General features: G+C 47.6%; 1 protein-coding gene across 2 annotated transcripts in view; it reads left to right on the forward strand.

Annotated features, from left to right (window-relative positions):
* Positions 1-22,407, forward strand: part of MYO5B (myosin VB) — a 288,648-nt gene that overhangs the window by 227,189 nt on the left and 39,052 nt on the right. For both annotated transcript variants that reach the window (XM_080920007.1, XM_080920008.1), the window contains exons 18-23: positions 5,238-5,349; positions 7,861-8,072; positions 9,942-10,098; positions 10,807-11,046; positions 17,272-17,505; positions 21,481-21,565. In XM_080920007.1, the coding sequence (XP_080776133.1) occupies positions 5,238-5,349; positions 7,861-8,072; positions 9,942-10,098; positions 10,807-11,046; positions 17,272-17,505; positions 21,481-21,565 (1,040 nt within the window). The remainder of the gene's footprint in view (positions 1-5,237; positions 5,350-7,860; positions 8,073-9,941; positions 10,099-10,806; positions 11,047-17,271; positions 17,506-21,480; positions 21,566-22,407) is intronic.

Raw genomic sequence — 22,407 nt, forward strand, 5'->3', positions numbered from 1 at the left:
CAGATGGGCAGTGTCACTTATATTTTATGGATGAGGGGGACAAATCTCAAAATAACTGTGGTTGAATTAAGTCCTCCCAGATGGAAGAAGCTAAAGATGTCTGCCCTTGCAGCAGCTAAAAACCTAAGTTACCCTCCTATTCCTTCCCTGGGAAAACCCTAAAGGATTCTTCGCCATTTTCTAAGGGAAACTTAGGACTATGGACCATGGCAACCTTAGGGCAACTTTTTGTGATCTGATATCATAGAGCTTGACCTAGAACATCATGTAGAATTTTCACTCAGGAAGTAATCTCTGGGTTTATATAATCAAACCAATATCCTCATGAGGAAACAGATCTCTGGTAGACACAAAGGGGAGTGATGCAAAATTGCACATCTGTGGCCAGCCCACCTCACCTGTTCATCCTAGCTGCTGACTGATGACTTTGCAGGTGGACATTCTTCTGCAGAATAGCCTCACACAGAGACGGTTGAATCCAGTGTGAGACTCCAGATAGAAACTTGGTCAGCCAAAACAACACCTCAGACAACTGCGTTTTCTGTGTCGTTCACAGCAGCTGCATCATTCCTCGATGCCTCAAGCCTGGGGAACTCATTCTAGGAAAGCATTTTTCCAGACTACAGGCTCTGATGAGTGTTTGCCTAGCCTAGAAGCAGTCACAACGCCGGGCTTGTTCCACACACCCAACTATGACTGTTTAGCCAGGCCAGAGTGCAGGTGAAGGAGGCCATTTCTGAAATGGAGGCATGATACAGAAGTCTAGAATGTCCAGCTAGGCACTTAGCATAGGAGTTGAAATCCAGGGAGAGAGTCGGGGCTAAGGAACTAAAGGTGCCTACCTCTAGAGTGGCTAGGACATCTTAAAGCACTGTCAGGAGCTAGCATAGCATCAGACTGTGTTTCTTCAGCCACTAAGATAGAATGGGTGTTTTTACAGCATACTGAGTGAGAGAAACTACCTCAGGGTCACTTGACAGAGAAGGGTCCACACTGTTTAGATAACAGCTATGGATGCTTGTCAAGGCCTTCCAAAGTAAAACTATCATATATTTTATAGCAAATGTTCTTGCAGATATTGAGAGCCTTTTGTTGTTGTTCTGGTGGCCAAAGTTGCAGTATACCCCATGTTGTGTGGGATTCTCTTACACTAAAGAATTAACACCCTAAGCCCTTAGCACCCCCTTTAAGAGAAAAGGTTGAAAAGGTTTAACTGGGAAGGTCCAGCCATTTGAATGGCCAGTAAAAACTCTTCAACTTAAAATAAGCAACTGGTTATAAAAACGCCACACTAACAGGTTTGGGTGTGAGGGGACTGCAGTATCTGAGGGAAACGATGGGTACAGAGGCTGGAGACTCACAGAAGAGGACATCCGTGAGCTGACAGACCTGCAAAGTCAGGTCTCAGAGCTTTGGGACCCAGAGTGGACTCAGGAGCATGGGGGATGGAGTCTACAAAGCAAACTCTAGATCAGGAGTCTTACTCTCCATTGATACAGCTGCATCGGACACATGTTCAAGGATGTTCTCTTAAATTCTCCTTTGACAAAAAGGAATCAAATGTACTTTTTATTTTCACTTTGCAGCTTTTTCCATTTCAGGCAAGGAGACTTTTCTGAGGGTTTTCTGTCTAGGCACATACAGGTCTATGGAGAGGAGAACCCATGTTGAGTCTGGACTCTGTGGTCAATAATGTCACTATAAGCCTTCTAATGCTAAGACCTAAGAGCACACTCGCTTCCCTTAGGCTGTCTCCTGGGGTAATGAGTTCCTTCCCAAGGCCAGGGACTCTTTGCATCCCTCCTTCCCAGCTGCACTGTGCCTGCAGATGTATTGCAGAATATGTTTGCAAGTTGAAAAGGAAAAGGAACTGACTGGGTTGCCTTGATGAGAAAGGAACGTAATGGGAGACTCTCCCAGCACTTCAGTGAGGTGGGTGACTGTTTTTTTGTAAGCAGAGGATATAAGACAGCCAGGAAGCCTTAGTCACAGTGATGGCCAAGGTCGGAGCCAAGCTTCTGTGTTGCTGTGCTCTGAGCTCATTACAAACTGGATTTGACACCTTTGCAGCCACATCTCCCGACCCTCACCATTTCCTTGAGTTGTAGATCTGTCGCTGTAAGAGGTTTTCAAATTAGAAACATTTAAGGATTTCAGCTCAGCCAAATGTTGTCTTGATTATTCCCCAGCAGAACTGCAGACTCACAGAGACAAGTAAGCCCACAAATAACCCTGATGCAGAATGTGAGAAGTGCCCTTCAAGAGTGAAGGGAGACAATCAGGAGGAAGTGCCCAGCAGCCTATAGGAAAGCACAACCAAACCCCAGCATTCTGAGAGCATGTGTTGGTGGCAGGGAGTGGTGTGGGGGGGACACAGAGACCTAGACTGCAGGAAGCTCTCTTCCGCAGGCACTATTCCACTGGGTTCTTAGCCAAGCCCATCTTTCTCTAAGTAGACGTATGAGAGGGTATGGCCAGGACAGGAAGTGCCTAACAGAGTTAGCTACAAAACAAAATGCACAGCTGTGAACATTTAGCTGGAAAACAGCCTTACTCATCTCGGTCTGTAGGTACCTGTTAACGACAGCGTATCGACAACCGGAGGGTGGGATCGTTTGTTTAGTGAGTGGACTACAAAGGACAAGGGAACTCCTTTCCTAGTCCCAAGACCAAGTTCTCAGGGGCTCTAGATAACTTATACCATCCCTCCTTAAGAGAGTCCATGCCAGTTAAAATCCAAGAGTTGGAAGACAAAGTAGATTGGTGACTTCCAGGCTCTCGCAAAACTGCTCTGGGGTATGAGAGTTCCTTTGGTGGTTGTGAAAATGTTCTAGGATTGAATACTGGGGATAGTTTCACAGTTACACCAAAACTTATTTTAACTGTATACTTTAAGGGGGGCGCTGAAGATATGACTCCGTGTCTAAGAGCACTGGCTGCTCTTCCAAAGGGCCCAGGATGGATTTTTAGCATTCACATGGCATCCCATAAATATAACTCTAGACCCAGGAGGATCCAATGCCCTCTTCTGGCACCAGACACATATATGGTGCACAGACATACATGCGGACAAAATACCAAACAAATAAAAGTCATAGAAGAATACATTTATACTATATGACCTCTCAAAAGCTTTTTCTTGTCAAAAAGGAACAGCCTGAAGCTGTATTCATGGTGCTGGCCTGTAATCCAGCATTGGGGAGGTGAAGACAAAGAAGATTCAGAGCTCAAGGTCATCCTTAGCCTTGTGGAAGCTTGGAGGCCAGCCTGGGGCACACGGAACCCTTTTTCAAAAAGGAACTGTCCTTAGCCAACTATGTCATAGAGTGAGAAATGCAGATACGTAGAAGTGTCCTTTGTTATTTCTGCTTACGTCAGTCTGTTTCCCTCCAAGGCTTAGCTGCTGTTGAAGCCAAGGGGCTCTGCTGAGGGGGACACTTTGAGTGCAATATGCTTCCTACCTTGAGGGTTCCTGGAACTCCATAGCATTCCTTTCTCTGAAGCTTCTAAAAGACCCTCTGAGGCCAAGGAGTCCCAGAGAAAGGGACATAGTCTGTTCACTCCCCACTAGCACCAGAGCAGGTTGGTCTGAAGCACTTACATGTCCCTGGGCAAGGCCACCAATGATGAGAGATGGTAGCTGACACACCTCGGTATCATACAAAAGTTATCTGAAGGAAGTTCTAACAGCCTGTCCCTACATACTGGTGTGCAAGCCCTCCTGATGCCTCTGAAGGGACAGCCAGCCTCACTCTGCACTGGCCTTAGAGGGGGGTGGGCTGTACTGACCTCCTGATCAGCTAAGGCTGTACCTCCAAGCCACCTTGGATGAGGGCTCATATTGACGCTGCTACTGCAAGAGGAAGTCATGGGCATTTCTGAATCAGGAGGGGAAGTAGGGATGGATGTGAGCCAAGACAGCTCTCCTGAGGAAGAGCAGGTCTGTTCAGGAGACTGCATTTGTCTCAGATGCTGGGTGTAAGGTGAAGGCTCTCTAAAGGCTCCCAAACCATAGCCAAGAGAAACCACCACTGTGGCTTCTTAAGCCATTGGTAGCAATCTTATAACTGGATGTGGGAGTTACATGGCAGCTTAATGCTATGCCTGTTGAGCAGATTAATGGCAATAGGTTTGCCTCTGGAGCCTATGAGCGCCCCAACCTTAGGTTCTTGGCCAGATTTCCAGTACTGGGCATGTGTTTCCTTTGGTAGAGCAGGCCTTAAATCCAACCAGAGAGCAGCCACTATCGTCCTCACAAGCTGGCTGGTGCTTCAGCCTAATCCAGGTGCCCTCTCTTCCGCTTCCTTTTTCTTCTGATGGTTCTCCTTCACGCTCTTCAGGAAGCTGTCTCTGCTCCAAGTGCTTGATGTGCTCAGTCTTCACATTGATCCTCTTAGCCAGAATCTTGCCCTTAACTTGCTTGTTTACAATGATGCCCACAGCATGCTGGGTGACATTGTAGACTCTTCCAGTTTTGCCATGGTAACATTCCCTTACGGGGCATTTCTTTTTGAACAGCACCCATCCCCGTAATATCTATAACATCAGCCTTCTTGTAGATTCACATGTGTGTGGCCAAGGAAACAACTCCATGTTTCCTCAAAGGCCTGGAGAACACAGACCGAGCGCCTCTTCCCTTTCCCTTTGTGTTCGTCATGTTGGCGAGTTAACTGGAAGATGACTGCCGCCCACATCATCTATATGATTCCTTATCAGTAAATGTTTGATTTGTGTACCTATTTTACATGCCCATGTCCTTGGGATCAGTAGAAATGTACCTAGTAAAAGAGTCTGGGGCAGAAAATGTCTAAGATGACTTGTTCTTCTCTCTTCCAAACTAAGAGCAGTGATCTAAGAAATCACGATGGAGGCACTGTCATTCTCACATACTCTCCTGCATTTAGAAATGTGTTTACAAAGATCCTTGAGTTAAAGACAAAAACCAAACCACATGGGCAAAGACATGTCTAGGTAAGGTGCCCAGCTTCTTCCATGGTGGCAGTGGCAGAGAGGGCCCCATGGGTGTGAAAAGTAAGATGGAGACCTGGCTCTGTGAAAGATGCCTCCAAACATTTTACCCATCCCAACTTCAGGAATCCCGACACTCTGGAGTCTCTAGTAGGGTGTGGAGAGGACAGAACTCCCCTGACACTGGTCCTGCAATAACTTTGTACAATAGCCTTTACTCCAAGAGACAGCATCTGAGGTCGCCTGATCCACCTTGGCTTTTCCTCCAGGTGGACCTACCATGACTTCTTCAACCGGTATCGGATGCTGATGAAGAAGAGAGAACTTGCCAACACTGACAAGAAGAATATCTGCAAGTCTGTCCTGGAGAGTCTCATCAAGGTGATCCAGCTGCAGGAGGGCATGGAAAAAAGCCCCAATGGTGGGGGAGGGTGTTCCTTACAGCTCTGTTTTCATTCCTGCAAAACTACTAAAGATGATGAGCCATTTCTTACAAGAGACTGGGATAAAAGGATCCCCTTCCCTACCTATAGTACCCCTTGCCTTTCCACATCAGCACACAGGGAGCACAGGTCACCAGGGTGTGTAAGGAAGCAACCCCTGGATGGTGGTGGTGGTGGTGGTGGTGGTGGTGGTGGTGGTGGTGGTGGTGGTGGTGATAGTAATGATGATGATGTCATTGTCTATCCCAGCATCTGGTCTCTCAGAGCTGAAGTACCAAGTGGAGGTCTGATCTGTAACCAGTCTCGGCTTGTGATAAATAAAGCAACAGATATCCTTGGGCCTTTGAAAATTTGTTTCAAAGGAAACAACCCAAAAATCACATTTTGAGGCTGGAAAATGATAAAACCAGCACCATGAGGGGCAAACCCCTGAACATTTATTTCAGTGCTTCCTGAGAGTCCAGAGATGCATCAGAGTATGGCGATCTGTGTCTCCATAAAATGTGAAATCACAGAAAATACCTTTCAGAAGATGGTAAAAATTAAGCATGGATTTGCAAACTAACTGGCTAGGACAGCACTTAGAGAGTGGCAGTGTGGCTGAACGGAGGCTGTCCTGGTGGATGGGACTCTGGTTAACCGAGGTTTTGTTGTGGTTCATCCATCAACGTACATGTTTTGGCACCTCATTTTTTATAGGCTAAGATGTGTCCAAGCTCAGCTGAGTTCACTTACCCAGCACTGGGACTTCCTCCTTGTTGGTATCCGGGGTGGCCTCATGGTATATATTCCCCAACCCTATGAGCAGCTTCCAGGCCAGGACTACATGACTGCCTTTCACTTTGTCCAGAGTCATACTTAACCCTTACCAGGTTATCAGCAGAGCCTTCTTCCATCCACAGATGAGGAAAATGATATACAAGAAGCAGCTGTAAATTGCTTAGGGTTCACGGGCAGTCAGAGCACGGTGCCTACTTCTGTGAGGTGATTGGTTAGGGCCACTGTGCACAGCTGTCTGCCCTGGGGGCTGTTTGTTGGTAGATACTTCATTAGGCCACTTCTGAAGGCTTGGTAAACCAGTGTACCTTGGAAGAGAGGAGATGGAGATTCTGATAGATTCACCCCCTCCAGGGCTCTCAGAATGCTTTCCCACCTGCTGCCCTGTACTCTGTGAGTATATACTGAGTTCCTTCTCTGCTCTAGTCAGGAATGCCCAGAGGAAAAAATATAGAATGCCTCACAGACTTGCCTGCAGGAGGCATTTTCTCAACCAAGGTTCCTCTTTCTGACTCCAGTTTGTGTCAAACTGACAAAAACTAGCCACCGTGGTGTATGACAGACCTTGCCCCTTCCTACCTGTGGCCTTCATGCCAGCACATGTGCAAAGGAGCCTCAGCCATCAATGTTTACTTTCTGAGCTTGTCCACAAGTACCCTGCTGGGTCATGTTTCCTTATTGGGGTGAACACAGGAAGGGCAACTAATTCTAATCTTATAGATATAGTTAAGACAGTGATTATATGTCTGGGGGGGAAAGTGAATAGTGGAGTTTTATTTGAATATTATTTGCAGTTTTATAGCTATATTTTATATAATTCTTACATGATTTTATATAATTATATATTTCTGTGATCATTTAAGTAATTGTCCAATGATTACTAGACCAAGTCATTGCTTCCACAAAGGCCATGAACCCATGGCTACCCCTCCATTTTGTACCACAGTCCATAAAGCCTTTGATAACAGGTTCCTTCCCATACCCACCTTCAGTTCCCTGTATGTGGCCCCTGCTGACTCTTAGAACCCAGTGGCCTCAGCTCTGCTCTGCTGTATTAGATTTCTCCTCTGTCCTCCCCGTCAATGGCTGGCCCCCTCTGGTTCACACAGATCTTTGTCCATCTCTGTAGACATGACTGCCTAACCCGTGGTTCTCAACCTCTGGGTCATGACCCCTTTCAGGGCCACACATCAGACATCCTGCATATCAGATATTCACATTACGATTCACAACAGTAGCAAAACTGCACTTTTGAAATAGCAGCAAAATAATTTTATGGTTGGTCACCTCAACTTGAACTATATCAAAGGAACTTAAACTATATCATTGCATCATTAGGAGGGGTGAGAGCCACTGGTCTAGAACATCCTTTTTGAATATTGCCTATTTAGTTTTCTTGCTAATCCTTCTCACTCCTTAAGACAAAGTCTCCTGTTTACTTTTCTATCCGCCCTCCCCATGGTGTTGGATTTTTGATGGCAAGCATCTTTTTAATGGGCACATCCTGGGTCCATGTCTGTCTCAATATGAAGACTCAAGTCTGCTTTATTAATAGATAAAGCTACTAGACAGAAGGCAGCGAGTACACATGGAATCTGGCAAGTAGTTCTGCCTTTGAAGTGTTCTGTGCACATTTCACTAACCAGCTAGTCTCTCTCTCCACCTTGTAAAGGATCCAGACAAGTTCCAGTTTGGCCGCACCAAGATCTTCTTCCGGGCGGGCCAGGTGGCCTACCTGGAGAAGCTTCGGGCAGACAAGTTCCGGGAAGCTACTATCATGATCCAGAAGACGGTCAGGGGCTGGCTACAGAAAGTGAAGTACCGTAGGCTGAGAGCAGCGACCTTGTCCCTGCAGAGGTTCTGCAGAGGATACCTAGCCCGCAGGTGAGCCACAATTGGATGGGTACAGGAGGAAGGGGAGGGCCTCTGTACCTGGAATTCCTTCCTCTTGGGCCTGTCTGCTTCTTACATTGTTCCTAGTGGCTGTGTACATCCCCACAGTGCCCTTCTTGCTTCAGGGAGCAGATTTAGCTTATGTCTCAATAGCCCAATCTATCCCCAGTCCACCGACACTAAACCTAGTGCATTCTGTCTGACTGGGGTACAAATCAACCTCCTTTACCTGAACCGCAAAGTAAAATAATTTCTTTTAGGAAGAGATGGATCTAATTAGCTTGCATGCGATCTCATCACTTATACTAGAATTTCAAATTCCCTTGGAATCCAGCTGGTGCTGGAAAGGTATGGGGAAGTTCTTCTGTGAATTACTCTGTGCCAAGACAGCAGGGATAGGACATGCTTCGTCTGGCCATAGGAGCCACCTTGCTGTAGAGCTAGCCAGGCCACCTTCCCTACCCAGTGCCTCGAAAAGGGAGCTACTTTCACCACTCTCTGCCCAACTGATGCCTGACTGGTGAATGGTAGGATGGCAGAGCCCCTATCCGCTGAGGCAGGTGTAAGATGTCAACTCCTCCCAGGCCTTTCCATGGGTTTTCAGATGAGACCCTGCCTGCCTCACAGCAGGGCTCTCTCCTTTTGTCCTTGGAGAAATGATGGAAATCACCCTGAGATCTTGTGGCTCAGAGCCAGTTTCTCAGGTGGCCGCTCAGCCCCACCTCCTCGAGCGAGAGGCACGCAGACCCCAGGTCACCCCAGACCTCTGGCTCGTGCTACATCACCTCTGTACGGACAAGACAGGCTCTGGTGCAGAAGCTGTGGAGATGAGAGGACAGGAGGGTCAACCCTGAGGGGTTCCTCGCAATCCCTGCCCCTCACTGGAGAGGCCGCCAGCGTGAGCTTCCTGGTGGTGAACATGCAACAGCAGGCTGCATTCTCCCAGCAGGGAGCATGTGACCCGTGGACAGGACAGACAGATGGACTAGGGCACCCTGAAGCTCAGCACATAGATGCTGGCTGCCACTGGGGGACACTTCCTTCTCCAGGGCTGTGCTAAGTGATTTCGTGGGTCCTCTCCACCAGTTGGCATTCTTGGAGAGAAGGGTAGGAAGGGACCATCTGGCTCTCTCTTACTGAGGTGGGTGGAGAAGTATGTGGGAAATAAAACCACAAGGGCTCATTGCTGTCCTGGGGAGGGGTTTTGTTTGGTTTTGGTTTTGTCTTTTGGTCCAGCAAACACTTGCTCTAGTCCAGAACTATCATGTCCCGAACTAGCAGGGTGTTTGAAGGATGTCTGAGCTCGTGGAGACAGACGGACAGACAGCAATGTGATTCCTTAAGAACAGAAGATACTGACTAGGCTGCAGAGATGGCTCAGCAGTTAAGACCACTGACTTCTCTCTCGGAGGATCCAGATTCTATTCCCAACAGCTACATGGCAGTGCACACCAGTCTACAACTCCAGTTCCAAGGCTTCTGACACCCTCACACAGACACACATGCAGGCAAAACACCAGTGCACATAAGATTTTAACAAGAGAACAGGGGATGATACAGGTACCATCAGAGGGCACCTTATGCAAGAAGCAGTCTGGTGTGAGGGTCAGATCTAGGCTGAGGCTAACACTGGTAGAAAGACCTGTCGGAACACAAGGGGAAACTGACTTTGCTGTCAACCCAGATGTCAAGCGCTCCAGGCATCAGTGCATTTGGGAAAGGTGACATGAGTCAGTCCAGTGGATTGGGGGGTAGGGAGGTCCAACTAGGGCCACAGAGGGAAGGGCTCACTCTGTGACTAGCTCAGCAGACCAGCTCCCTTCCCCTGAAGCCACTTGTGCTCCTTCCTCACCACTCCAGGTTGGCTGAGCACTTACGGAGAACCCGGGCAGCCATCGTGTTCCAGAAGCAGTACCGCATGCTGAGGGCCCACCGAGCCTACCTCAGGATCTGCAGGGCTGCAGTCATCATCCAGTCCTTCACCAGGGCCATGTTTGTGCGCAGGAACTACCACCAGGTGAGTAGCTGCTGTGAGCATCTCACTTCACCTTCCAGCTCCCCTGTACCAGGGCCACTGCCTCTTCCTAATGAAATAACTGTTAGGCTTCCTAAAACTTTAAGCTTCTTAGTTCCTTCTGTCTTATTGTTTCATTGCTGTGAAAAGACACCATGGCCAAGGCAACTTTTTCAAAGGAAAATAAGGAACTGGCTTACAGTTTCAGCGGTGGTGGGAAGTACGATGGCACGCAGGCAGATGTGGTGCCGGAGGAGCCAAGAGTTCTGCATCTTGATCTGAAGGCAGCATAAGGGGACTGTGTGCTGTGTTGGGCAGAGCCTGAGCATATAAGCGACCTCAAAGCCCATCCCCAAAGGGACACACTTCCTCTGCAAGGCCACACCTACTCTAACAGGGCCACACCTCCTAATAGTGCTACTCCAAGCTGAGCAAGCATTCACACACATGAGTCTATGGGGGGCCATCCCTAGTCAACCACACCTATCTAGTAAATAAGGGTAGATGCAAGAGTTGGGCAGCCAGTCCCCATACGTGGTCTACAGAACCTAGCTAAAACTTTCTATCAAATCCTCAGATGTTACAGACCACCTATGCTTGGTCTCCTAAACCCAAGGCCAGGCCAGCTTTCAAACCCCAGGTAGTTACAGAAGCTGTACCTGCTCGCCACGCAGAGCAAGCCGACAGGCTGTGTGTCCTTGTCCTGACCAGGTCCTCACGGAGCACAAAGCCACCATCATCCAGAAGTATGCCCGCGGCTGGATGGCACGGAGACATTTTCAGCAGCAACGGAATGCAGCCATTGTCATCCAGTGCGCCTTCCGGAGACTCAAGGCCAGGCAGGAGCTGAAGGCCCTTAAGATCGAGGCCCGCTCTGCAGAGCATCTGAAACGCCTCAACGTGGGCATGGAGAACAAAGTTGTCCAGCTACAGCGGAAGATTGATGACCAGGTCAGTGGCGGAAGTTTGCTACACAGCTGTTGAAGCTTGTGGGATACTGAGACATGCTTGAGAAGGACCCCAAGCTTTCTCAGGGAGCTGCAGGTACCAGAGGCTTCAGGGGCATTGCCCAGTCAGTAAGAATAGTTACTGAATGTAGTACACAGAATAGCTTCACTCCCCAGCAAAGATACCAGGCCCTAACCTTCAGGATCTATAAATGTGCTTTCTCACACACCAAAAGCATCTCTGCAAGAGTGCATAAGTTAGGGATGTCTGGATGGGAAGATGGCCTTGGGCTGTCCAGGTGGGCCCCATGGGATGGATCGTAGCGTGCTCATGGGAGAACGCTGCAGACAGAATTAAGTAGCAGGATGCAGAGCCGCACGCTCCAGTCTTCAGGCTGCCTTTAGGAGCTGCAGATAACAAGGGGAGGTTCTCCCCAGGAGTCTCCAAAAAAACCACAGTTCTGCTGGCCATTTTTAGAAGTTCCTTCCAGAAATGTATAATAGCTTACGTTGTTCTGAGCCACCAACTTCGTGGTAGTTTTAATGGAGCAATAAAAGTCCTGTAGCCCTGCCCCTCCAGAGGCTGTACAGTACAGCCACAGCAATGTCTGGCACTTAATAAGGTTTCCTGTGTTACCCTCATTGTGTTTCCCTCTTTGCTTATGACAGGCCCTGTGAGGTAAATGTTGCTATCCTGTCTGATATGGCATTGGTATTGCATTGTTTAAGCTTTTACCTCTCTCTGCACTGGCAACCTCACACATCAGCCAGCTGGAGAAGCAATTTGTCAATGCTAAAGCCCACTGTGGGCAGAGTTCTGTGAAAGGATCTGAGGCGAGCGTAGAATGCTGGCTCCTTCGGGGTCACGTAGACTCCGGTAGAATACAATTTGGAAATAGTTTCACACCAGTCAGGTGGTCCAAGTATCTGCTCCTCCATACCCCAGAAGATCTTTGTTTAGTGCCAGAATATGTCAGAAATTCTGTTAGGGTTCAGGTAGGAGGGACCATGGCCCAGATTGTATGCCGTACTATAAAAATAAATATTAGTACCAGGGAGATTTTGAAGCTTCTCATAACCTCAGAGCAGGAAATAGACAAGTCATTTTGGTCTTGACTTTTTAAAAAAGCTATTCTCATATGATCCCAACTAGTCTGCAATTCCATTTATACCACTGTGATTTTTTTTTTTTGAGTACCCCAAAGCCTGTGGTTGATTGTTTTATGTTCACTCACATGTGATCCATACAATAGATGATCATCACATGACTTTGTGAATCATTTTTGATGGATGGTGGGCTGGGGACATCGAATATCTTGACAAAGCCACACAGGTATAAAATGTTCAAATCTGAGCAGTGCCCAGGTCTCATCCTACAGCTAGCATAAAGACAGTGCTGGCTTCTTAGTCCCAAACGTCACCATTAAGCTGGTCCTGTTCTGTGTGCTGTTGCTACTGAGTGGGGCTCCCAGGGAGGAAAGGAGACCCACTGCAGCAGGACCAGCCTTCCCAAAAAACAAGGAGAGAAAGGTGTGGATGTGAGGAAAAGAAAAACCTGGCAGTGGGGGCCAGCCATAGCAGTGGGGGACACTTGATCTTAATGCACCCATTCTATACTAGGCACTTTTGGAGCTTCTCATAACCTGAGGGCAGGAAAATAGATGAGTCTTTTTTTATTTAATCAGTATTATTTTTAAAGATAGACTTTCGTGTAGTTCATGCTAGCCTGCAACTCCATTTACAGCCAAGAATGACCATGAACCTCTGATCTTTCTGATGATATGCCCAAATGCTGGAAGCACAGGGGTGGGCTACCAGGTTCAGCTTTGTGCTCTGCTACGGCTCACTCCTGCTTCATGCTACAGGGCAAGCATTCTGACAGCTGAGTCATATTCCCAGTACAATGAACCGATTTTTGGCTAAGCTGTCCTACACGTGAGCCCCAGTGTGGAGACAGCTGACAATGGGACACTTTGCTTCCCTGTTCTGGGCAGAGACCAGGCTTCTGGAAGAACCAGTAGCCTGGATATATGGCCTCTGGGAGTTACTGACTTAGATGCTTACTTGGGGTTCTATTGCTGTGGTGAAGCACCATGATCAAAATGGGAAGGGAAAGGCTTATTTTGGCACCATTCATCATCAAAGGGAGTCAGGACAGGAACTCAGACAGGGCAGGAACCTGGATGTAGGGGTTGATGCAGAGGCCATGGAGAAATGCTACTTACTGGCTGCTTTCTTATAGAACTCAGGACAACCAGCCCTGGGGTGACCCCACCCATTGGGTGTCTCCTCCATTGATTGCTGAGAAAATGCCTTACAGCTGGATCTCATGGAGGAATTTCCTCAACTGAGGCTCCTTCCTCTCTGGCCACTCTTGTGTCAAGTTTATACACAAAATCATCTAGTATAGATGCTCAGGATAAAAAGTCAGCCCTCCCAGTGTGAGCCGGGGATGCTCACTTCTACCCTGGTCAGCCAACACACAAGTCAGAGAGGCAGTGACCAGGGGAGAGGTTTGCTAAAACACAAAGTACCATGGTGTCCACTGTTCTATCAGGGCTGCCAGTGCCAGGTCAATGCCAGTGACCATTTGAGTCACTTTTCTAGACACAGTGTGGCCAGAGGGACAAGGAGACTAAAGCCACTGTCCCTACTAGGGAGGAGCACCTGTGTGCCTAGGCCATCTTGGCCCTGGTTTCAGATAGTGTTCAGTAGTGGCCTTGTGGGTGTGTGAGGTCAACTCCAGAGGATAAAAATAGCACAGTATTCCTCATCCCACATGCTTGAACATCAGAGAGAAGCAGATTCAAAAGGCCTATTTTTAAACTAAGTTCTTGCCTTAAGCTTTCTGCTCAGCAAACATCTGTGAGCAGTGGCAGATGCTGTCACCCTGGGAGAGGCTTCCTGTATGCAGTGGGTAATCAGGTGACACGTGAGATCTTTCTCACACTGATTCCCATGTGGTTTTCATGCCAGGCACTGTTCCCATACATTAACTCACTGATCTTCACCAAGCCTGTGGATGAGTATTACTATCACCCCCATCGGAAACATGAGTACACTAAGGGCACAGAGGGACAAGTAACCAACCACAGAACATGGCCAGAAAGTAGCCTGGCTGGAACTGAAGCTGCTTTCAGATAGACTTTGCCACCTCTGGCTAAGTTTCAAGATCATTCCCAGTGGGGGCAGGGGGACATGTGAAGAATGTTTTCCAGTCCAAAGACAGGCTCTTCCACCAGTTGAGGTCATGCTCATAAAAGTTTCATATCCTCGGAACTGGTGGGCAGTGTGTGGCACCAGTAGCAGCAGAATCATGGGCACACATCACTGAGTGCACGCATGGGCACACATGGTGGGAGAGGCATAAACACACACTACCATGGGCACTGAAGATCCCTTGGTAGACAGACCAGCTATTGGGAATTGAGTGTCTTTTTCCCTGTGGTTCCTAGAGCTGATCTAGGCAGCTGCTCTCTTCCATCTTTAAGCCAGAAGGAAAGATGTGCATTGCCAGAGATGCTGGGGATGAAGCCTCCCAAGTCACTTCTTAGGAGGGCAAGACATGGGACGCGGTGTCTCAGCCACAGGAGGCAGGAGTCTGGTGAGAGTGCTCTCACTACCATGGGAGGAAAGTGAAAGGCAAAGCCAGGGAAGACGAGCACCCCAAGTTTATGTCTTAAGGGTGAGGACCCCAGCTGCAGAGAGCAGGCTCCCTTTGACACCAAGCTTGTATGCAGTCAGCAGAGGACAGGGACACATGAGAGTCCCTCAGGAAGAAACCCAGAGCTGTCCCTGATGCTAACACAGTTTTCTTGTGGTTTTCTGGACTCTGATGTCACAAGCCACCTCCTTTGTGGTGTCCTTCACAATAACTTTCAGCAGCAGAAACAGGGACCAACCCAGAAACCTGGTATTAGCTTCATTAGAACTATATGACATAGTTCAACTAAAATAAGAGAACTTGGCCAGTATGATAGAACAACATAGCCAGATTTTTAGGTTTTTTGGTAATAGAACTTAAGGTTCTTAGGCCCTCATGAATATAAGGTTGTGTTTAAATATTTTTATTAGAAAAAAAATCACACAAATCAGTAGTTCAGTCAGTGGCCTTTAAATCAGTTTGATTGGGGATAGTTAATATCCACTCAGTAAATACTACCTTAGTCCATATTTTGTGATTCTTGAGGGCATCCACACATGTTAGAAAAACAGTGTGAAAAAAGTTACAGCTCAGGGACTTTTCCACACCCCAGTTTTCACTGCTGGGAACTACTCAGGGTTATCAGTCACCCTCGTTGAGGGTAAGGTTAATAGGCATGAATGAGGTATAGTGCTCACCCAAAGTACTCATCTGATGTAGGCTGTGTTGACTTGACCATGATTCTTGGAATGATTTTCCCTCTTCTGACTGGGAACCACAGTAAGTCTGTTTGTGAGGGTCCTGTGTCTAAGAGACAAGACAGACAGCCATGGGACTCCAGAGGCAATGGTTGTTTGAATGGCATGGGGGGTGGTATGAGTTGGGGTTGGGACTGGCAGAGGCAGAGGCTTCTGTGAGTCAGCCTAAGGGACTCCATGAGAACACAGCCCAGTGAGGCTCTCTGACAGTTACTGAGCACTGACTGTGTGGCCAGTGACAGATAAGCACTTTGTCCCTAAGGCTCAATGATGATGTTCTAAGATGGGAATTTCTCCCGTCTCTACTTTATATGGGAAGAAGTGGGCCACAGACAAGCAAGTAACTGGATCAGACACACAGAAGGCCAAGGATAAGGTGAGCTCAGGCACAGGCCTGGCAGCAGCAGACACCTTCTTCCCCAGTGTTTGAGTCTGGTCTCTGGTAGCATCAGGATCAGGAAAGCTGGGTCTCTGAAAACATCTGCATTCCAAAGTGATGTATTTGACCATAGCAAGGTGGGATGTGCCTGCATCCACTGCCTCACAGGATGTTCCTTCATAGTCCAACCAGTTCCATCCAGACACCTCCTCAGCCACCTCTCTACCCTTGTTGACATGGCCCAGGCCATGGGGAGAGCTGACAACCAATATGACCTGACCCACACCCCAGAGGAGACATGAGTACAGAGTAGCTAGCCGTAACCTACCTTCCACCTGTGCAGGGACCCTCTGCTTCCAGTGTAGACCCAGCCCCTGGTGAACAATTCACACAGGCGTTTCTCTTTCTAAATAGTTGCTGCTTAACTGGATTTCTTTTAGATTCTCCAGTGAGGCTGACAGCTAGCCCAGATATGTGGAGGAACAGGCTGGAGCTGGAGCTTGCAGAGAGAGTGGGGAATCTCGCACACAAGGAACACATCCCTTGCATGTGCAAGCAAGGTCGTGTGAGCCATGTGCTGCTATGTAGGTGCCAACAGCGTTTCTTTGAGAGTTTATGTGAGATTTCATTTCTCTGTGAATTAGTCATTGATTCCTTATTGGCATTTTAGCTGACAGCTCTGTTCTGCTTGGAGTTGCTGTGGAGCCCAGCAATGGAGAATGATCAATGAATCAGTGCCGCCTGCCTGCTCTCCCTCCTCGGCCCCACTTCTCCCTGCTGAGCACTCTGCCTCTCAGCCTCCCTGTCCATCCTCCCAGCCCCGACTTCTGCCCATCCTTTTCATGAGCTTCCTTCTGGTAGTAGGATCTCAGGGCCTGCCGCACACATAAGCTGGCTGCTGATTGGGCCCACAGAGCATTGTCCAGATGTCAATCTCTCCGGTGAGAGTTGTGTGAGCCGTGTTGACAGGTGGCAAGAGAGACCCTGGAGCCCCTTGGAGGGCCTCCTTGAAAGAGGGGATACTGAAGGGGTCCTTTGTCTCAGAGGAGGGGATTAGGTTACAGCTCTTTGTGCCAGTAAGTCCAAGGCTATGAGCTCTTGATGTGAAGGGGTGGGGAGTCCTAAGAGGGCAAAACTGCAGATCCAAGAAGCTGGCTCCATTATCCCTGCAGCAGCAACCTTCTCTGTGAGTGTTCATGTGCTTTCCATGGACTGTTTCAATGTCAGCGCTGCCGTTTGTTTCTCCCTCTGATTCTAGGTCCACACATGAGTTTAAAGTGTTAGGGGATTCCCTTCGAGTGCCTGTGCTGGCATGTCATGATTCTGAGCTTTAGTTCTGCCCTACAAGTCTTCTTCTAGTGGCCTTCATGATCTTTCCTGGCTTGATAACCCCCTCTTTTTCTTCTTTATTACCCCCACACCCACCCCATCTGCTGATGCTCCCTACAGAACAAAGAGTTCAAGACTCTGTCAGAGCAGTTGTCCACAGCCACCTCCACCCATGCCATGGAGGTGGCGAAGCTGAAGAAGGAGCTGGCACATTACCAGAAGAACCAGGAGGCTGATACCAATCTTCAGCTGCAGGAGGAGGTGCAGAGCCTGCGCTCTGAACTAGAGAAGGCTCAGTCGGAGCGCAGGGTCCTAGAGGATGCTCACAACAGGGAGAATGGTGAGCTGAGAAAGGTATGCATGGACTGCAGGACGGGACCAGGGCTGGTGGGCAGGGCACCTGTAGGAGATGTTTCTTCATGCTGGGGAAATTTCCATGATTTTCAGAGCTTGAGTCCACAGGCAAGCCACCCTCCAATTCAGAAATGGCTGTGTGTTTGGGTCTTAGAGCAAATGTCTATTCCCTGAGCAAGCGTTGATAGAGCTGGAACCATTAGCCAAGCCTTGTGGCCTCCCTTGGGAGAGTAATTGGCATCTGTCTTTGCTCATCTTTTTTAAAGCCTCGAGTTAGTTCCCAGGAAAACTACAGATCTAATCCTTAGTAAAAGAGGTGAAGTGTTCCAGAGTGTCAGCAACCTATAGCCATCATGATTGTTTGGGGGCGTCTACTTTGCTGGCTGTAACCAACTTTCCCACTCTCATTCTTAAGATTTTTTTAAGTCCATGCAATGGGAACCTAGGGTTGCTTCTACTGCTACTGACTTCTGAACTCCCAAGGCAAATCTTCCAAGAAGGAAAAGTCCCACAGTGCCATTGGAGGGCTGTCTATGGGTTAAGAACACCTCTGTTCTCCTCCCCATCTCTACCATGACCCAGCTAGAAGGAAGAGAGTTCATTGCCCACACATTCAGTATCTGTCCATCAGACAGAATAGAGTCATGTGGATTGAGAACCTGAGGAATGAAAGGCAGTGTTGGTTAGTGCTGGAAGAAAAGCTCTGAAATTGGGACAATGCTGGCCCTAACCCTCCTGTTGTCAGGTGTGTGCAAGAACCCCTACCAGCCACAGTGCCTATGAGTAGGTGTATATGTGTTCACATAAATATGCATGTACACATGGCCTTGATCATCTCTAAGATTGCTCCTGGACTCACACCGGCCAACACATGCAATCTTGTATGTTTTCTGAGTAGCAGACTTCAGCCCTGCTCTTTGGTCTCTGGCTCTTCCATTGTTCAGGTTCTTCCTCCCAGCTGAGAACTATGAGTTCTCATTTGCCTTCCCTGCTTCCCACAAAATATTTTTAATCAGGGCCTCAGAGCACCTAAAATAGCTGATTTTTCTATCCAAAGGTAGGTAAGTGTTTGTTGTAAGAAAACTACCTTGGTAGAACAAAACAGAGCAGCAAAAACCATCTTGCTCACTTTTAAAAATGGCTGTTACCTGGGTGGGAGCCTGTTGGCCTAGGGATTTTAATAAACCTGGAGCTTGGACAGGAGCAAAGACTATCCAAAGCAAAGATAGGAGCGTGATCCCCACACCATCTTTTGAGATGAGGTTTCACTCTATAACCCTGACTGGCCTAGAACTTGCTATGTAGACAAGGCTCGCCTCAGACTCACAGATATACCTGCCTCTGCCTCCTACAGGCTGGAATTATTAAAAAAAAAAAAAAAAAAAAAAAAAAGTGTACCACTGTACCCGGTTAAGGCCCTCCTCTCTAACTCCAAACAAATAGATGCCTGTGTGAACAACCTCAAAAGACTGGCATAGAAGGGTCAAGTGGGAGGACCACTCTTTTTAGGGAGTGGGAAACAGACATTCTCCTTTCTGTGGGGTCTGTGAAGCCTTCTATTGCAGTCTTTGAGGAATAGTCAAGGGACGGATGGCCCCTGATTTCTATTCTAGGATCTGCCTAGCTGGGGTTTAATGACCACCAGAGGCAATCTCCAGCCTGGGCACGTGCTGCATATTAAGACCGTTGGTTTCCTTCTGGCCGGGTGCAGGCTCTTTCTCTGCCTTGAGTGAGATTGATGAAGCTAGCAAAGCCCAGGGATGGAGCCAGCTGCTGGTAGATGTTTAATTAATGGGTCTGATGTTTCTGTCAGCAGAAATGCTGTATTGGAAACCGGCTGGAACTGGCTGGGACACTTGGGGCTGCCACCTCTGACAATTTTACCTGGTAGAACACATGGTGGTGCTGTGGTCTACGAGAGGAATCTGTCTCTGTGTCCTCGGAGCGTGGAGCTGCCCCTTTCACACCCCCGCCTATCAGTTTATACTAAGGGAGACATGACTTCAACCTTTCCACAGAGAAGCTCACAAGAACTCTTAACTTTGTTCCATCTTAAAGCCTCAGCATCCCTCTCTGGCTGCCTTCGGGCAGCTGTGCTGTTCTGTGTGTCCTTGCTATTTGGAAAGGAGGTGGCTCCTCGGCATGGAAACATGGAGGCAATGAGTCCTAATTCAGAATGTGCTCTCAAGGTTACTGTCTTAGTCAGGGTTTCTATTCCTGCACAAAATATCATGACCAAGAAGCAAGTTGCTGAGCAGAAGCGGGAGGATCTGTCTAGAGAGAGTACAGGGTTCTCGTGTGTTAAATCTTCAGAGATTCTTGGAACTGCTATACTCAGGGTTTCGTACTCATTGGCTCAGTATTTGTGGTTTCATGAAAAGGCTAACAGTTATCAGGAGGAGCTTTGACTCATCTCTGTGGGCTACGGGTCTTGCACAGACTGATAGAAGTCATTGTTCTTTACTTGGCAGGTATTAATTGAGTGCCTGTGTGTTAGAGATCATTCTACACAATGGAACAAAAATAATGATCAAAGAGGATTTATTTTTCTCATTCCTAGAAAACAGAAGGTAGAGATGGAAGTCCTTCTGAGATTATCCATCATGTGCTATAAAAGATGAGAAAAGGGGGTGGAGAGTAACCTTAAGGGGTGAGGTATGGTCCATGTGTGACAGCCACCCCCTCAACAGTCCCACAGTACCTTCTAGCATTATCTGCTGTTAGTCAGCAGAAGAGAGTCCTCTGGTCAGTTAAAGGTTGGCATTTCTATGTCCTGCATCTCAAGTGAATGGTATCTTCAGCACTAGAGTCTTTTTTTAATGTATTTACATTTATTATATATGAGTACACTGTAGCTGTCTTCAGACACACCAGAAGAGGGCATCGGGTCCCATTACAGATGGTTGTGAGCCACCATGTGGTTGCTGGGAATTGAACTCAGGACCTCTGGAAGAACAGTCAGTCAGTGCTCTTAACCACCGAGCCATCTCTCCAGCCCCCAGCACTAGACTCTTAACATCTAGCCATTGAGGACAACTAAAAGCAACCGGGCTATTCGTTAAGATTTAGCTGTTTCCACTTTTTGACTATCATCTGAAATGTTACTATAGTCACCTTTGTACAAGTTTTTTGGTGAATTTTATTCCTCTTGGGTTTATAATTAGGAATAGGATTTCTAGGTCACTTGGCCATTATTTCATGCTTAATATTAACTAATGATTTATTCACCTATATTGTGATTTTAAAAATAAAAATATTTATTTCTATAATCACAATTTTTTTCTCTTCAGAAGTCGTGGGTTCTTCTTTAATATTGCCCCTTTTCCTTCTTTCTTTATTTATTTATACCATCATATTTGCCTTTGGTTGAACTGATTTTCTTAAGTAGGGCATTAACCAATGACGCACCAGAATTCCATCACCTCATGTTTCCTTTTTTGGCAGTGTTGTCAGGAGCCACACATTGGAATTAGATATCTGAATGTCAGTACCACGTGTGTCTCCCTCTCTCAGAACCCGGAACACTGGTCCAGGGAGGCAGGAAAGGGCAGGCAGGACAAAAATCAAAGATGATGTGTCCATTGTGAGCTTCTAGCTTTCCCAAGACCCAGATTTGACAGTTCACAATTCAGCAAGAGAGACAAACAGGCTCACAAACATGGAAGGTTCTGTGCTGTGCGTTCTTCAATAAGGAAACAGTTCAGGGCTCTACAGGAGACCTAGATGACCACAAGTGGTCTGAGCTATTTCATCTTGTTGGACTTGGATTCTTTTCTCCCCCCCCCCCCGCCCCATAACTTCCCTTCAGAATGAGAGCAGCTTTGGGTGAATCTGTTTTCCTAAGTAGAGCATTTACCCATGATCCACCAGAATACCATCTCCTCCAAAGCAGCCTCCTCTTCTGTCACTACGTGGTTAGGATTTTTCCCCCCTGGGTTTTTGTTTTGTTTTATTTTACCCATTGATCTCTTTCAGCGAGTTGCAGACCTGGAACATGAAAACGCTCTCTTGAAGGATGAAAAAGAACACCTTAACAACCAAATCCTGCGTCAGTCCAAAGGTAAGCGCCAAGCCTGCCAGGGGAGGAAGAGCTTCCTAAGGGAGAGCTGGGGGAAAGCGAGGTCGGTTTTAGGATCCTGCTGTAACATTTGCTTGAAAAGGGTATTGAAAGGGAAAACTCGTCCTTCATGTGCGAAGCCATTCATGGGAGTTTGTATCTGAAGACCTGTGTTCAAAGCATGACGCTGCTATGCACAGCTCTGAAAAATGGGCAGGAAAGACAGGGCTGGTGGGAGCGAGATACACGGCTGAAGTTCCTAAGCTGGCACTCGGCACAGTAGTACCCATGGCTGTTTTTCAGTTGTCCTGCGCATCCTTGTCACTGTGTGCCCTATCAGATGGTCACTGCAGTGTCTGCTGAAAGACAGGCTCTTTAATCTGTTCCTAGATTGAGCCTCTCTCGAGTGCCCCTCAGCTTCCAAGCTGCCACCCACCCTGTGTCTCACAATGGAGCACATAAATCCTGTTCTTGTCTGTTCGGTGGTAACCAGGTCCTCTCCCACCTTTGCAGTCCTCGCCCATCTCACCGGGAAGCCAAACACCATAATGCCACAGTCCCCACCAGAGATCTTGTGAAAATACAGGCTGCTTTCAAATTGCCCTTTATTTTAAAAAAATAAAAAAAAAAAACCACTTTCTTTCTGTTACTATGGATACAAGGTTGGCAAGGGAAAAAAAGACCATCAGAATCTCTTCGGTTCCTTAGCCAATTCTCCTTATATCACCTCTGGTCTGATCTCCAAGGACCTGAAAGATAAGGATTACAATGAGAATGGTTCGGCTGGAAATACTGCCAATAGTTCTTAATGCTGGCTGCCACAAGAGAGGCGGGCACGTGGACTG

The sequence above is a fragment of the Micromys minutus genome, assembly GCF_963924665.1.
Source record: "Micromys minutus genome assembly, chromosome: 8".
NCBI classification, from domain to species: Eukaryota; Metazoa; Chordata; class Mammalia; order Rodentia; family Muridae; genus Micromys; species Micromys minutus.